Source organism: Nannobrachium achirus (genome assembly GCF_963921795.1).
Source record: "Nannobrachium achirus genome assembly, chromosome: 14".
Lineage (NCBI taxonomy): Eukaryota > Metazoa > Chordata > Actinopteri > Myctophiformes > Myctophidae > Nannobrachium > Nannobrachium achirus.
In genome coordinates, this window is record NC_137821.1 from 34,585,024 (window position 1) to 34,602,966 (window position 17,943).

Consider the following 17,943-nt stretch of genomic DNA (forward strand, 5'->3'; position numbering starts at 1 on the left):
TTACATACCAAGACATTTATATATACACAGAATGTAAACGCGCAAACACGCGCAGCATTGTCCTGTTGCCATTTCAGTGGATCATTTCTGACCGATGGACAACCCCATAACACTGAGACAGGAGGAGATCTTCAGTCAATCACTCTTCCAGAAGTCCATTCTTTCCGTTCTCAGCTGTTTGTCATCATAAACAAGAACTGTCCTCGTTCCTGCCAGTTGGCCAGCATTGCTCGTCCTTTGAGCGTGGTGGTTTGGGTCAGTGGCTTCCTCTAAAGCCCTGTGTGTCAGCCAGGCTGTCTGCCTCCACCTCGATGGAGACGATGTGGTGACCAGGAATCATGGCCAGCCCTAGGACTCTGGGCTCCGCCTGGGAGAACATATCTGATACATGAAAAGAACAAAAAAAGGTATGAATATCTATCTGCGCCAATATTCACATGAACATCCCTAGAAGACATTAATTTAAAGAAGTGTCATAGCCCACTGTTTCTCAAACAGGTCATGAGCTTGTGACCCATTTTCTTTTCCTACAAACAAACAATAAAATATGTATTTCAAAAGTAATATAATATCAAACATATAATTTTCCGAATGTCTGTCTGAGTGAGTGTCTGTCACAGCGTTTCTCCTCAGTGGCTGGAGCAATTTATCTGAAATCGCATCACCATTAGCATATGAACACACCTGACATAACTGTGAAGCCCGTTTGTCACTCTCACAAATCATATACTGTATATTAGCATTTTTATGGTGTATCTATGTCTATTCTGCATCTAGCATGAGGCATATCTATTCTGCATCTAGCATGAGGCAACATGTTTAACCAGCTGTGTGTGTGTGTGTGTGTGTGTGTGTGTGTGTGTGTGTGTGTGTGTGTGTGTGTGTGTGTGTGTGTGTCGGTTACAGATGTTGTCCAAAAATCATGCAGATCGGTACACAGTATCTCTATAACTATTAAACGAAACGGGTATTTCTTACATTGATGCTCCTACATATTATCATGCAAGCACCAGTTAAAGTTACTTTCCACCCCTCATATACTGTGTGCACAGTGCACATCCCATAACCCACACACTGCACATCATTTCGGAGCTCATATCTTTGAACGGGTAAGGGCTAGTTATAATAATTAAGAAGTCGTGCCGCGTTGAGAGCTTGTAGATCTGCTATTTTCACTAGTTTGGGTCCCAGGCAAACATCTAATTTAAAATGTTGGGAACCACTGATGTTTTCTAAGTATCGAAACTACCTGTGGATTTGAGGAACTCCTGAGCTGACCCCAGGATGACATTGCAGTCCCGGTCAGTGCAGAGGAACAGGCCCACTAGTGTCCGACCGTCTGTCATCCTTATCCTCATGTTTTTGTTCAGCAGTCCCTCCAGCTTCTGTCTGGCCTGGAACGATGACGACATTTCAGGCTGCTCCTATGGAGAGAAAAACAGAAAGATGTAATCATAATTGTGGTTTTGATCCATTTTTATTACTAGTTGGTTAGCAATGATTGTGTGAGGCAACCGTCTGGCCAGTGGCCACGTAAGACTACTAGTAATACCTCCATTTGCAGAAGAATGCCTTCCAAGAGTATACATGAATAATATTGTTCCATAATTCTAAAAGTATACCACCTTATAAATTACTTACTAGGAAATGTAATGTTGAATAGTAACAGTACTGCTGGCAAAAAGATACCAAGTTATGGTACGAGGAGACGTGAATGTGGATTTCCTTTCCACTGAGTAATAAGCAACTGCGGTGCGGAAATGTAATGCCATACAGTTATAATACCTAAACAGACATGACAGTTGTCTGGGGACCACCAGTGGTCCTTGAGGGGGTTGCAGGTGGTCCCCAGCTCAATGATGGGAGAGTTGGTAACCAAGTGGACCCTTATCTTTAACTACAGAGTGTAAAATGAAACCAAATGGACCCGTATTTTAAGCTCTCAAGAGTTAAAGTATTGTTAAACATCTGCATTACTTAATTTAAAAGAAGTCTACACAGTTAGTGTAGACAAATAGTTATTTTGATCAACGTGTGCCTGTTGGTCCCACATTAATACAGCATGGAATTGTGGACAAAATCTTGTCCAACGATAACACAATATTCTACGTTTTGGGTGTGAGGTGGTCCGCGGCTCAAATGCCGAATAATGAACCTCGCCCTTGATAATATGAAAAGGTCACCAGCACTTTCGCCTATAACATATTCGCCTACACGCATTTGGTCCTTTCGCCTGGCATTTTCGCCTTGGAGGAAGAGTCTTTTCACCTACCTGTCTGAGCCATTTCGCCTACCCTCAATTCTGCTGTCAGACTGTCCAATCCATGTTTGCAAATTATCTCTTTGTCATTTAAATATTATAGTGACTGTGACAGTGGTGTCAAGTGAATCTAACAGTTTACTTGACATTTATTATTTACATCACATTTTATTCCTAAAAAATGGCAAAATAGTTTTTTATGCCTGTTGACAGGCAAGGTTGATTCTATAGGCTATTTAGGTGTAGCCTATCTTATATAGACCTATAGGCTAATAGCCTACATATATATTTTGTATAGCCTAATGTTAAAACAATATAGGCCTACAATACTGTTCATTTTACAATACTGCACCAAAGAATGTATAATATCGGGACATGGATTAATTAATTATTTGGGCGCACCTGATTCCAATAGCTCTGTATTTATGTGATTACTATGGAGTGCATAGGATAGCCGTGTGTAGGTTTGACATGTAACACCACCACTGTCACAGTCACTATAATATTTAAATGACAAAGAGATAATATGAAAACATGGACAGTCTGACAGCAGAATTGAGGGTAGACGAAATGGCTCAGACAGGTAGGTGAAAAGACTCTCCTCCACGGCAAAAGTGCCCCGCGAAAAGACCTGGCGAAAATGTTATAGGCGATTATGCCTGACAAAGTGACACCTATGAAAAGGGTTGAAAAACAGACATAGCTGATGATGCTAACGAGTTAGCCAACTACAACAAATTTGACGAAAGCAACGCGTTCTTTTTCCCCATGGCATGACAAGCAAATGGTAGAACAGAGTATTAAACCACATATTTAGAGCTATAATGAACACATACATGGATTGATGGACCATTTTCTTCAGTAGTTGTTGATGCCATTTCTCTCTGCTACCTGCTTCTCTTTCAGCAACCTGCCGGCGGACACATTTCACTGACGGACCAGCTCAAGAGGAAGTCCAGTGTGTCGCTGTTATGATGGAATGTTTTGGTAAACAAACAGTGGTGGAAAAATTACTCACATGTGTGTAAAAGTATCAATACTGCAGTGTAGAAATACTCTTGTTAAAAGTCCTGAATTACTCACATGTGTTACTGTGTAAAAGTGTACTTGTGTAAAAGTGCAAAAGTATTGGCATCAAAATATATACTGTAAACTAATATGGTGTTATTTGGTTGTTTACCGGGTTATAGGTATATTTTGAAATACATACGTCATGATTTTCTTTTATCAAACGTTTGATATATTATTTGATTGTTCTTTTTCTTCGACTTTGTATCATGCGTGCTGGTGGTTGCCACAGCAACCAGAGGCGCTCAGTTTATGGACTTCGTTGTCAGAGAGAGAGAGAGAGAGAGAGTGAGAGAGAAGTAAAAACTCACATTAGATAGTTATTGCCTTCGACTCCTTATTGTTTGTTTTCAATACTTGTCGGATATTGTTTCTGTTGTAGAACGCAGACGTGGCCTTTGCAAACCATGCCAAAGTACTTCACCCCCAGCGAGGTGTCCTGTCATAACACACTTGATGACTTGTGGGTGTCATTCCTGGGCGAAGTGTGTGATCTGACACCCTTGATGAAGCAATTCAAAGGTGAGTGGCCTACAGCAGTGGTTTTAAACCCATTTTCATATCAAGGTCCATTATTTATTCGGCATTTGAGACACAAACCACCACTTGATTTAATTAACTAAGTAATGCAGATGTTTAACAATAATTTAACTCTGAAACCCATTTGGTCCAGTTAAATAAGGGTCCATTTGGTTACCAATTGTCCATCATTTAGCTGGGGAACACCTGGAACGCCCTCAAGGACCACTGGGTGAGAAGCACTGGCCTACTGGGGGGGGGGGGGAGTACCAAGAGTACCAATCAATCAAGTGTGCTTGCAAGCAACCCTAATATTTAGTCTAATTGCTTACATGCACGCTAGACTGTCTAAATTTGAGACATACTAGACGTAATTGTTTTTAGAGTGTTCACCCCCTCTGCCTCTGTAATAAACAGAAAGTGCATTTTCAGGTGGGTTGCCAATGTCATCTGCTCAGGACTCTGGAGAGTACACATTTATCAGCATAAATGTTATAGTGTTCCAGACAGTTATGTGGTTGTTACTTGCGCCAGCAGAGCGCGCAAGTACTGCGTGGCGTCCCTGTCTGGTGCCTGTGTCTGTTTACGCCCGTAGCCAATCACGGACCAGCATTCCAGGTGACGTCACTATCAACAGCCAATGAGGGCCCTGCATTCATGGCGACATCACCAACAACAACTTCAAGTGCAACCTGATATATAAATAACAAGGCGCAAGTTGGCACCTCTGCGTTTGATGGGATTCTGAGATTTCAGAGTCTTGGAGACTTGGAGGAGCAGAGCACTGATGGTTAAAGTTCATGGGAATCTGATCTATCACTGCGAACTGCAGTTATAGACCCATCCAGATGTGACAGTCAGCTTTGCCCAGATATGTAATTCTGGGTCACACATGCCCAAATATGGGGTCCGTTATGTAAGACTGGCTTCTAGGTTTTCTGATTAGCTGTAACATAGCAACCTAGTATCGGCCCGATATTATTAGGTAACCGTGAACATAATATACAAACCTGGATGCCATATGGAAGCCTTACAGGGTGGTCAAGTCAAGCCAGTGCAGGAAGGTCACTGGATGCACGTGGATCTGACTGGAACCGCTACAGACCTTACTCTGTTGTCTGCTGTAGTCTGCAGATCCTTTCTGGAAGCACTTTCTGAAACAGAAATGGCAGGCAGAATTACCAGACCTCCGGGTCAGCACCAGGAATGGATGATTGTCATGTCCTTCCTGCAGCCTGCAGGAAAGACTCATTAGAGGTGTGAAGTTATTTGTGGACGGCTGGTCTGGCCACTTTGGAGCTGCTGGGCTCTGGTAAATTACTGGATAGGCTACTGCTTGGCAGCTGGACTCGTTTTGCTGAATTCCCACTAGTATCAGTGTGAGCGAATGTCCGTAGTGTGGACATTTGCAAAATGAGCATGGCCAAGGTATGAGTGACACCCTCGTAGAGAGTTGTGGTCCAGCGAGAGCTCCACTGCTCTGACCGGCTCAAAGTCAAAGCCAGCAGCTGCTCCCTGCATGCAGGAAAGCTCACTGCCAGTCACTGGCAGCTTGTTTGTAAATTACTATACACTCTACGTAATAAGTAGGCCATGCACTGCAGTTGCTCAATCTTGATTAACTTCTAAAACAACTACTAACTTTGTTATAAATATTTGGTGCTTCCATTATAGTCTTTTCTGTCCATCTTGCCACGCTTCAGTCGCCACACAGCGACAGCTGCAAAGTTGAACATTTCTCAATTTAGACGCTTCCCGCTTTGCTGGCTCTGCCTCCTGCCATGGTGGGGAAAGCGGCGGTTGTTCCTATCCATAGATAATGCATTAAACCATGTCGCTTTCTCAGAACGCTCAGTGAAATACAGCTGCTGGTGTGAATTCAGTGCTAGAGCTGCGGGGCTCTGGTGATACTTATTTTAACACTAACCTTTTAACATATTATCTTTTCTAGGTGATGTTCTTCTGATGCCTATTGCAGAGTGTGCAGGAAAGGATATTAGCCATTGGTTTGACCCTGAAACCAAAGATGTGAGTAATATTAACTAAAACAATCAGTGCTGAAGACATTAGGTTTGTTCCCATCGTGCATTCATTGTTCCTCATTTCTCAGATTCGAACCCATATTGACCCTGTGACTGGCTGTAGAAAGTACTACACCCCTAGGGGGCGCTTTGTTCATGTGCCCCCTTCCTGCCCTCGCACTGACTGGGCCAATGACTTCGGATATCCCTGGTGGAAAGATCCACAGTACGTGGTGGGGCTACTCACTGCTAAAACCAGGTGGATACGCATCGTCAACACCTTGACAAAACAGGAGCAAAGGCTGGAGGTGAATTATTTAAGCATTCACAACACATACACTGAAAACTAGTCGTACAGGTCTATGGGATGTATGGAGTGAGTGCTGACTCCAGCTCATACAGTGATAATTGACGATAATTGATAAAATACTTCTATTCTTTAAAGATTAATGATTTCAAACTTTTCTTTTTTAATTGATGATTCAAGAACAATTTAGCTTCTATTTTAGCATATAGTACGTAAATGGCAGTTAAGCACTTTTTTCCATTTTAATTAAAGCACCCAAGACATTGTTAATCCAGAGCGACAAACCAAGAACCTAGCCTCAGTCTAAAGTTGATTAGACTCGAAACAGTATAATAAAAAAAAAGAAAAGAATCTGTACAAACTATGCCAGGTCAATAAATGAACCTGTGCTATAACTGCTATTTAAATTTTAACCATGACAATACTTATAGTGACTTATAATCACGCTTATAATGCATTATGATAATGAATATAATGCATTATTTAACAGATATTACAATGATAATTATAATAGCATATACTGTGATCCTGGCCAAAAGAAAGAAGTCTGACAGTGACCACAGCAAGACATATAATATAAGTAATTATTAAATGCTTTATAATGTATACAGTGTTATAAGCAAATTACAATGCATTAAAAGTACTAGAAGCTGGGCCGCCCTTCGGGCGGCCCAGCGTCTAGTCGGCGACCTGGCCAACTCGGAACAACGTAAATAGGGAATGAATGCCCCGCCCTTTAATGCAAACCCCATTATACCTGTTGTCATAGGACCCGTTTTGACCATCTGTTTGCCTGTGTCCATTTATGCCCATATATGGAGATCGGGCGGCCCAGCGTCTAGTCGGCGACCTGGCCAACTCGGAACAACGTAAATAGGGAATGAATGCCCCGCCCTTTAATGCAAACCCCATTATATCTGTTGTCATAGGACCCGTTTTGACCATCTGTTTGCCTGTGTCCATTTATGCCCATATATGGAGATATCTGTTATCTGTCTGTCTGTCAGCGTCCATTTTATGTCCATATATGGAGATCACTGCAGATATAGTTCTGGGTCCATTTTATGCCCATATATGCCCATATATGGAGATATCTGTCTATTTGCGTCCATTTCACGCCCATATATGGAGATCTCTGAATCTGTCTGTCTGTGTCCCTTTATGCCCGTATATGGAGATCTTTGTGATTCTGCGTAAATTTTATGCCCATATATGCCATTTGCGTCCATTTTATGCCCATTTATGGAGATCTCTGTATCCGTCTGTCTGTGTGTCTGTCTGTGTCCCTTTATGCCGTATGAGATCTCTGAATCTGTCTGTCTGTGTCCCTTTATCCATTTTATGCCCATATATGGGGGCATTCATTTTATGCCCATATATGGAGAACGCGCGTGCCCGTGGGACGAACGGTTCTCATATGGGGGCATTCATTTTATGCCCATATATGGAGAACGCGCGTGCCCGTGGGACGAACGGTTCTCGAGATACGCGGATTACCTACATACATACACACTCACAGAGATTTTTTGTTGACTCATGTGGCGTACGTCTGCCCATATATGCCCATATATGGAGATATCTGTCTATTTGCGTCCATTTCACGCCCATATATGGAGATCTCTGAATCTGTCTGTCTGTGTCCCTTTATCCATTTTATGCCCATATATGGGGGCATTCATTTTATGCCCATATATGGAGAACGCGCGTGCCCGTGGGACGGAACGCGCGTGCCCGTGGGACGAACGGTTCTCGGAGATCTCTGAATCTGTCTGTCTGTGTCCCTTTATCCATTTTATGCCCATATATGGGGGCATTCATTTTATGCCCATATATGGAGAACGCGCGTGCCCGTGGGACGGAACGCGCATGCCCGTGGGACGAACGGTTCTCATATGGGGGCATTCATTTTATGCCCATATGGAGAACGCGCGTGCCCGTGGGACGAACGGTTCTCGAGATACGTGGATTACCTACATACATACACACTCACAGAGATTTTTTGTTGACTCATGTGGCGTACGTGATGTCAGAGCCTTTTATGAAGTGATGTCACAATGAGTCAGAGCTTTCGCCGATTTCCTCAGAAACAGCCTGATGTCAACAATCAACCCCGCATAAGGAGATTCCGAACGTTTCGCGCCGGTTTGGGAAAACCGCGCGTCGGGTCGAGACCCGGCACTGCACTCCGTGCCGTGGCCATATATGGGGGCATTCATTTTATGCCCATATATGGAGAACGCGCGTGCCCGTGGGACGGAACGCGCGTGCCCGTGGGACGAACGGTTCTCATATGGGGGCATTCATTTTATGCCCATATGGAGAACGCGCGTGCCCGTGGGACGAACGGTTCTCGAGATACGTGGATTACCTACATACATACACACTCACAGAGATTTTTTGTTGACTCATGTGGCGTACGTGATGTCAGAGCCTTTTATGAAGTGATGTCACAATGAGTCAGAGCTTTCGCCGATTTCCTCAGAAACAGCCTGATGTCAACAATCAACCCCGCATAAGGAGATTCCGAACGTTTCGCGCCGGTTTGGGAAAACCGCGCGTCGGGTCGGGTCGAGACCCGGCACTGCACTCCGTGCCGTGGCCATATATGGGGGCATTCATTTTATGCCCATATATGGAGAACGCGCGTGCCCGTGGGACGAACGGTTCTCATATGGGGGCATTCATTTTATGCCCATATGGAGAACGCGCGTGCCCGTGGGACGAACGGTTCTCGAGATACGTGGATTACCTACATACATACACACTCACAGAGATTTTTTGTTGACTCATGTGGCGTACGTGATGTCAGAGCCTTTTATGAAGTGATGTCACAATGAGTCAGAGCTTTCGCCGATTTCCTCAGAAACAGCCTGATGTCAACAATCAACCCCGCATAAGGAGATTCCGAACGTTTCGTGGAGAACGCGCGTGCCCGTGGGACGGAACGCGCGTGCCCGTGGGACGAACGGTTCTCGGAGATCTCTGAATCTGTCTGTCTGTGTCCCTTTATCCATTTTATGCCCATATATGGGGGCATTCATTTTATGCCCATATATGGAGAACGCGCGTGCCCGTGGGACGGAACGCGCGTGCCCGTGGGACGAACGGTTCTCATATGGGGGGCATTCATTTTATGCCCATATGGAGAACGCGCGTGCCCGTGGGACGAACGGTTCTCGAGATACGTGGATTACCTACATACATACACACTCACAGAGATTTTTTGTTGACTCATGTGGCGTACGTGATGTCAGAGCCTTTTATGAAGTGATGTCACAAATAATGAGTCAGAGCTTTCGCCGATTTCCTCAGAAACAGCCTGATGTCAACAATCAACCCCGCATAAGGAGATTCCGAACGTTTCGCGCCGGTTTGGGAAAACCGCGCGTCGGGTCGGGTCGAGACCCGGCACTGCACTCCGTGCCGCGGCGGGGAACGCGCATGCCGAATCTGAAGCCGGTGGGACGAACGGTTCTCGAGATACGCGGATTACAAACACACACACACACACACGCAGAGACTTCTCGCATTTATAGATAGATGTTTATAACGCATTATAGACAAGGTCTTTATATAAAATATTATCCAGTATATTCAGTTCATATCAGAATTAGGTATCGACTCAATAAATCCCATATTGGTTGGATTTATGTTTTTGGATTACCAATGCAGACGTACAATAAGTCAAATGATCGGGAGAATATATGTGTTTTGTGGTACTTTTTATGGATGTTCTATTTGTCAAACAATAGTCTGATAGGTGGCCACTTTTTTATTACTGTGGCAATGTAAATTGCCTCAGTCACACCACTGCATACCAAATGTCTACTATACTTGGAACTGTTGCTCTTCCCGTTTTACCCTGCTCTATGCATGGCTAAATGTTCATCAAAGAAATTGCAGCAGCCCTATGGATGTTGACTACAACTGCTCTGCTTTTCAGAGAGGCTTAAATGTTGTAGCCAGCAGGCAAGGTCTGTTCATGTGATCCTGAAGACATGAAAGCTATGGTCATAACTTCAAACCTCAGATGACTTGTGCAAGAGTAGACGAAAGACTTTGGGCGCTATCTTGCCACAAGACATGAACACACGCATAACACACAAGCACATGCACATAGCATTACCCCTTATGGCTTAACCTTTTAGGATTTTTTTCTACTTTGAAAAACATTTGAGTTCTGAAATAGTGAAAATAGACAATCTACATCGGCACGTGTTTTAAAATGTTTTTCAAGATAGCAAGATAGGGCCCATGATCTATAACAGTACAAAAAAAGATGCGGCTCTAATGCAGAGGGACAGCACGCCTTCGTACCTACAATGCACTTAACTGTGACTTCACTACTTTCTGAAAGACTTCCCCCTTTACGAGCCTCTGCTGCCTGAACGATATTGAGCCATTATCTTCTCACCAGGCTCCCACTGTTGTACACGGCGTTGCAGTGAATGGAGCACAGGTGCCGGTGTCTTCTCTCTGCTTGTCACACTGCATAAAATCTGGGTTAGCTGGCACTCAGCACACAGGGGAGGTGCATTCCCCTCTCTCATCCACGACATGAATCCCTGCCAAACTGACACAGGGGGTGGAGCAGCACAGTAGTACAGTGTGTTGGGGCCTGGGGCGTATGAGGGAGTCCTGGCTTACCCCGCTGTTGCACACACTGTGTGACATGTGCGCACACATACACACACACACGTGCATTTGTAGTCACACACCCCACTGACACATGTGGGTGCAAATGCCACAAGACATGTACACACGCATAACACACAATCCACGTGCACAGCTCCTCTAGGGCTTGGGACAGAGAGCAGTCTCCCTCCGCCAACTACCCTATCTGGCAGCAGCAGTGTCCTCCATGGCCAGAGTTTAGTGGGGGGGGGCTCCACTCCCAGATACAAATAGAGGGTAGGTTATGCGCATCCATAAAGTGATAGGCAAAGCGAGTTTAATGTTGTTTAACGTCATTTATTGCAATCAGATAGGGCTTTTCTGTTTGGATGTATGGGCTGTCAACTCCAGAAAGTCGTTTTTTGCCACTCAGTAGGCGTTCCCGCGTAACTTCCGGGTATGATGATGATGATGTCACGCACATACCCTCTATACATTCAGTGCTGTGTTCTACCTGATCCTTGGGTCTACGCCGTATGCTGTGACGAAAAGAAATAATAGAAAAGGCGTATGCCCTCCTGAACCTTTCAAAGATGATCTGATAGGCATTATGCACTGGGGTATGCCATAGTCACGGAGCGTATGCCCTAAAAAAAAAAGAAACCTAGAACACACATATATTGATACAGTGTACAGGGTGCTTTTGCTTCTTTCTTACACTGCCATTTCATTTTTGCTCCTACTTGGCATGTACCATTGGATCAGGCATAAATTCCTTTCTTCTCCACTGTCTTGTCACTAGGTGACAGGATAGATTGGTTCAGGCAGAGGAGCAGAGAATCATAATCTACTAGATATAGGGGAATTATTGACCTTATACCATAAAAATAAACATCAAGCATCATGATATGAAATGTGATATGCCATGGTGCATTCAGTCACCCTGCAGGAGCCCATGGCAATACTTGAGAGCTAGTGAATCCTTTAACCTTTTAAGCCATACAGTATATACAACGATTAATACAAAATAGACAATCTACAAGCGCAGCTATTTTCACTATCTTTGACCATTTTCTTCATTCTTCATTTCGACATGCAAAAACATCACACCAGGTTAAATAAAGTATTAAGCCTAAATTGTAATTACGATGTACTGAGGCACTGCTCCCATACAAAATATGTTATTGATGTTTCAATTTATTTAGTTGAAATATTCACAATAAAATAACATGCTTAATATCTGCTACATCCTCAATAAAAGTTGCAGTTCCACTTTTACACTTACAGGGTTTAATTGTTTTACTGTCTACTCTATATAAATGAATCTAACTCTATTGTGCCCAGATCAATTCCTGATTTGCAGCGAAATTTATATTTGGCTTTGATGTGAAATGTTCAAAAAATTATAATAATACATAAATGTAAAAACTACTGAAAACAGCAGATCTACAAGCTTACAACACTCGATTTGGTTATTTCTACAATTAAAATGGTTAAGTGGTTCTCTTTTAAGTTTGGGCCCCGGTGAGACATCAAATTTATCTTTCAGGTCTCAAGCTATAAAGCGTGTGTGGGAGGAAGCACTGTTCTGCACAAGACACTCACTCATCTATACAGTACATCATCATCTGTGTCACGTGACCCGCTGTAATCCAGCGATGACAGCTCCTATAACTCATGTGTCTCCTCTGGGTTTGGCCAGGTGTGTTCGGAGGAGACGCTGAAAGAGATCCTGCAGCGTTACTTACACTACAACTCAAACGCCTCCAAGTACGCCTGGAAGCACAACGGAGTCCCCCTGGACATGAGCAAGACGCTGGGCCAAAACGGCTTAGCGGACGACGACGAGGACTTGTACCGGCTACGCATGGACCCTGACCTCTACACCCCGGGCATCTTGCTGTATTACAATTACCACCTCCCTTCTGACCCCTGAGCCCCCCACCATGCACCAGCCCTTGTAAGTGGTTCTCAGAGTGTGGTCCAGGGCAGGGGTTTTCAAAGTGGGTGACGGGGCACCCTGGGGTGCCGTGACGGCAGTCCAGGGGTGCCGTGAGATCATTTGATAATATTTGGAATGTATTTGGACACTTGAAAAAATATTTAGTATCATTTTAAACTTGAAGTACAAAGTTATTTTCAGTCAGTTCTAACCAAAATGGCTATTATCTCAATGGTTTCCTTGCAACATAATCACTAAAATATCGTCACTGTCGGGCAGAAAACTTGTATCTCCAAGTTTCAAATGTGTATGTCTTTTGGTAAAGCAAAGCCCTGCTTCATCATTACAAGACTGTCGCACAATACTAGTGAAAACAGCCGATCTACAAGCACACAACGCCTAGATGATAAATACAAAACTAATGGTTTTGGACAAGGTTTCCATCCGACAACGACGATATGCTATAAATATAAGGTGCTGGGAGTTAAAATTATAATGTAGGGGTGCCTCGGATTATAAAAAGATTCATGGGGTGCCCTGAGACAAAAAGGTTTGGGAAATGGGAACCCCTGGTCCAGGGGACCCAAGAAAGATTTGCTAATATAGCAAAAATCTGTTTAACCCTATTTTATGCTTCTGCTTAGTGAGCCTGTAGATCTGCTAATCAATTTTTTTTAAATATATTTGTATTGGTTTTTAAAATATACCATCTATACTATAATTTTGCGAATGTCTGAGTGAGTGAGTGAGTGAGTGAGTGAGTGAGTGAGTGTCTGTCTGTCTGTCTGTCTGTCTGTCTGTCTTTCTGTCTGTCTGTCTGAAACAGCGTTTCTCCTCAGTGGCTGGAGCAATTGATCTGAAATCGCATCACCATTAGCATATGAACACACCTAACATAACTGTGAAGCCCGTTTGTCACTTTCACAAATCATATACTGTATATTAGCATTTTTATGGTGTATCTACTATCTATTCTGCATCTAGCATGAGGCACATCTATTCTGCATCTAGCATGAGGCAACATGTTTAACCAGCTCTCTCTCTGTGTGTGTGTGTGTGTGTGTGTGTGTTTGTTTGTGTGTGTGTGTGTGTGTGTGTGTGTGTGTGTGTGTGTGCAGGCAGGCGGGTGTGTGCGCAGGCGGGTGGGCGGGCTGGGGGGGGGGGGGTAGCCATTAAACGAAACGGGTATTTCTTACATTGATGCTCCTACATATTATCATGCAAGCACCAGTTAAAGTTACTTTCCATCCCTCATATACTGTGTGCACCCCATAACCCACACACTGCACATCATTTTGGGGCTCATATCTTTGAACGGGTAAGGGCTAGTGTAAAACAAAAGACAGACATACCCTTAACAAAACAAAACGGAGAGAAAACACAAAAGGGAGGGCGTTTTTCTTAACATTTTTTTGTACTCGGTCGGTCTATGTCTCTTCGGAGGGCTGTGGGCAGTTCAGAAACCTGTCTAACAGTGACATCATCGTTAGGTAGGTATTTTCTTTTAAACAAGATTTTGTAATTATTTTTTATATCTAGATTTGTATTATCGCGAGAACAAGGGCTTCCATTATAGTATGGTAACTTTTCAGAAATAGAAAGCCTGCGGTTTCTATTAGCTTGCATTCCCCATCGATGATGTCACTGATAGGCGGGTTTCTGAACTGCCCACAGCCATCCTATGACTATGAGACACAGACCGAGTAGAAAATAAATTGTCCAATTTTATCATGAACATTATTGAGGACCAATTATATGTAGATAGGTTGAAAAGTGGTGAAGTCATCCTTTAATAATGTAGGATATTCAATCATTTGAAATGTGCTGTGCACCCTGAACTTCAGCATAACATGATACAGTGAATGACGGTTTCATGCTTTTAATGATAAAAAAAAACTCACTAATGCAGCAGTCAGGCAGGCTCTGAAGAAGCACAGTGGAACTCATTTATAATATTTTCGCCTCATGTATTTTTAATCTTTTCCACAATTTCTATGCACAGCTCTTTTTTCCGTTCTTTTTTCTGAGTGTGAAAAGGAAATCAAAATTCCTTTTTGCCCAAACAAAAGTGCCCTGAGTGGAGTGACTGCAAGTCATGGCATGAGGTCTAGGGATTCCCATGGCCTTACTGCCATACAGTTGACACTACACTTGCTTTATATGAGTCCGTGTTGTACAGTGCAGGACTCCAGAATTGTCTTTGTATTTGCTGTCTACTTTGTAAATTGGTTATCTATTATTAAATCCTTTAAGATGGAACAGTCTAGCAGGGGAAATGTATTTTTTTTTTTTTTTTTTTTTTGCATTGCTTTCATCCTCACCACAAGTGGTTAATTTTTAAGCAATACAATCTGATGTAAGTCTGGGCATGGCTGCGGCAGATTTTCCCAACCCCCCTCTCAATCCCTCCCCAGCACTCATATACACATACACGCACGCACGGCGCACATACACATGCATTCACGCACGCACGCACTCACACGCACGCACACACACCCCTCCTGCTCCAAAATATATTTTTTTACACCACGGTGGGGGCTCCGAAGAATTATAAGGGTGGCCATATTTGATAGATTTGTGTCGGGTGCCTGCAATGCAGAAAGGGAGAGTTTTGTTGCGTGTGATCTCTTGCAAGTGACAGTTTTACCAGCCAGCCAGGCAAGTCTGTCGAATCCGTCAGTGATCCGGGGGGAGAAAACAAACAAGTAACAATGTAACTTACATGCAGCCACACACACACACACCCCTTCTCTTCTCTTGTAACAATGTGTACGTTTTTAGGGAGGGAGGGGGCGAGTTCACGGAGAAAGCGAGAGAGATAGAGAAAGAAAGGAGGGAGGGGGGTGCGTTCTGAAATAATATAGTCAGCCATTTTTTATGTAAGGGGATTTTTCTTATTGGGGGGGTTGTTAAAAAATAAATATAAGGGCGGCCATCTTTGTTGCTCTTGCCTGGTGTAAAATATTCCAAAACGCCCCCCACTTTTTTCCCCCGTGCCGATTTGAATATTAAATAAAATATCATATAAAATTCGTGGATAGAATAGCGCGGACGGATCTCCGATGACAGGAATATAATGTCCTCTGCTCTCCGGTCCTGCTGTGAGGAAGACGAGGGCATGGTGGTTAATTCCGAGGGAGGAGATTTTGATGAAGAAGAGGGGGACGAGGACGGCGACCTGGACGAGAACGCAAGCGACATAAACTCGCCGGCGGCGCCTCGGGAAACTGCAACACGAGCCGCGCCAGGTAGGCTACTGTACAGAAAGACACGGGAGCGCGCGTACAAAATAGAAACACCACACTCACTCACACATAGACACACACACACATACTCCACATTTTTTTAAACCTCCCGTTATGATCAGATATGTTTCATCCTCGCAGCATGTCTGCCCGATGTGCCGCACATCCAAAAGTGTTGCGCTCATCATCCCCGTGCAGAGCTCGATCCACAACATATCCCAAGAGTTGAAAATAGTGCAACTTTAAAACCAACTTGGCCCGGGCGCCTTTTTCCTTTCGCCTTATTTGCATTTTCTAAAGTTGACGCACGTTGCTTTTTTTATGTCCCTTCTTCGATCTGTTCCCCGGACCCGCACGACACCACAAAAAAAACGCAATATTATAATAATAAGGTCGCCGTGAAGGGTAAAAGCTCACGACAGGACTGGCTGCAAGCAAGCAAACAAACATGGACTCCCCCGGCCATAGCCAGCAGCCTATATATTTGATCTCTCTATCGGATCTGAAGAGATGATGATGATGATGATGCGTTTGCTGTCAGGCATGAAAGGCTGAGAGATGATAGTGTGACATTCTGCTGCTGTCTGTGTGACTCAAACTTCCCCCTGCAGCAGCCCATTGTCGCTGTGTGACGGAGACAGTTACAAATAGGACAGACAGTGCATGCGATGCATGCCGCTCACTTCACATCATCACAACACAGACAGAAGGTGTGTGCGTGTTTCGCCACTTTCACTTTAGCACACGCAGGTTGTAATAGCCTCTAGTCTAGGCTCTTTATTTACACAAATGTAGATGCTCACACTCCCATTAAGGGCCATAATATATACCTGCTACAGTGCTACGTGTCATATCATTTTAATTTAAAAATATTTTAATTTATTATTATTAGTAGTATTTACAGCAGACCAAATGCAAGAACAAAGCCTTTCTAACTAATCAATAGGCTATGGTGTTCTGGAAGTTTCTGTGAGAGGGAGGGAGGAGGAAGTTATGCTTGGATGAAAGCAAATATGGCAGTGAAAGTAATATGGCTTAATGAGCCTGGCCAGATTTTGCAGCCTCGGATGTCAAAAGTTCTGCCTTCTATTAAAATGCAGGCAGCTGTCATTTAATCAAGGCGCATAGTGTCTTCAGAGTATCGCCACTGAATAAATAAGAGCAGTGGTGTAAAGTAACGAATTACTTTTTACTCAAGTACTGTACTTTTTGAGGTACTTTAACTTTACTGGAGTATTTCCAATTTGCAATACTTTTACTTCTAATCCATACTATCTCAGAGGCAAATATTGTACTTTTATTCTACTGCAATTATTTGAAAACTTTAGTTACTATATAGTTACTTTGCAGATCTACATTATACATATGTTATAGCCAGGCTACATAATACATAGCTATATTAACCACTTCAGCCCTATTTTATTCTTAGGCTATTTGAAAATAGACGATCTACAAGCTCACAAGAAATATCTGCATATTTTCAAACATTTTTGTACTTTTACTTTTGGTACTTTAAGTATATTATTATTTTGATGCCAATAGGCCTACTTTTGTAGTTTTACTCAAGTAACATTTTGAACACAGGCTTTTTAGAGAATATTTTATATTCTGGTATTGCTACTTTTTACTTATATGTAAAACATTTGAGTCCTTTTTTTCCACCCCTGAATAAAAAGAGCCTAGTAGTAGCCTACTCAGGGCCAGCCTTTGTGACACAAGACACGCGTCGAAATCAATTAGCGCGCTTCCCGTCGTGGCCTCTAACCCCCCGCGACCTCCAGCGGCGCGCAGCCGAGTGTCGAGCACCCACCCAGGTGTGGGAATGCGGAGGGGAGGGCAGGAGGGCACGCGGAACTGTCTCGCAGCTGCCTGGCGGCCTCTGAATCACCGAGACCGGAGTGCGTGTTGCTGCCGCCCCTGGCGGCACTTTACTCAGCCTGCACGTTTGCCTGGATGCGCGGGGAGGG

At 43.6% G+C, this 17,943-nt stretch overlaps 3 protein-coding genes across 3 annotated transcripts in view; 2 read left to right on the forward strand and 1 right to left on the reverse strand.

Annotated features, from left to right (window-relative positions):
• Positions 1–21: 21 nt before the first annotated feature.
• naa38 (N-alpha-acetyltransferase 38, NatC auxiliary subunit) lies at positions 22–3,191 on the reverse strand. Its single transcript, XM_080741754.1, has 3 exons — positions 3,097–3,191; positions 1,250–1,424; positions 22–381 (listed from the first exon to the last, which is right to left on the reverse strand). The coding sequence occupies exons 1-3, from the start codon at positions 3,136–3,138 to the stop codon at positions 257–259; spliced, it is 342 nt and encodes a 113-aa protein (XP_080597880.1). The 5' UTR covers positions 3,139–3,191; the 3' UTR covers positions 22–256.
• Positions 3,192–3,735: 544 nt separating this feature from the next.
• Positions 3,736–12,725, forward strand: cyb5d1 (cytochrome b5 domain containing 1; the record flags this gene model as incomplete). Its single annotated transcript, XM_080741542.1, has 4 exons — positions 3,736–3,850; positions 5,799–5,875; positions 5,958–6,176; positions 12,492–12,725. The coding sequence occupies 4 exons, from the start codon at positions 3,736–3,738 to the stop codon at positions 12,723–12,725; spliced, it is 645 nt and encodes a 214-aa protein (XP_080597668.1).
• A 3,074-nt stretch (positions 12,726–15,799) lies between these two features.
• chd3 (chromodomain helicase DNA binding protein 3) overlaps positions 15,800–17,943 on the forward strand; it is a gene marked incomplete at its 3' end in the record, with an annotated part of 45,827 nt that continues 43,683 nt past the window's right edge. The window contains exon 1 of the mRNA XM_080741821.1: positions 15,800–15,979. Within this exon, the coding sequence (XP_080597947.1) occupies positions 15,808–15,979 (172 nt within the window). The 5' untranslated portion in view covers positions 15,800–15,807. The remainder of the gene's footprint in view (positions 15,980–17,943) is intronic.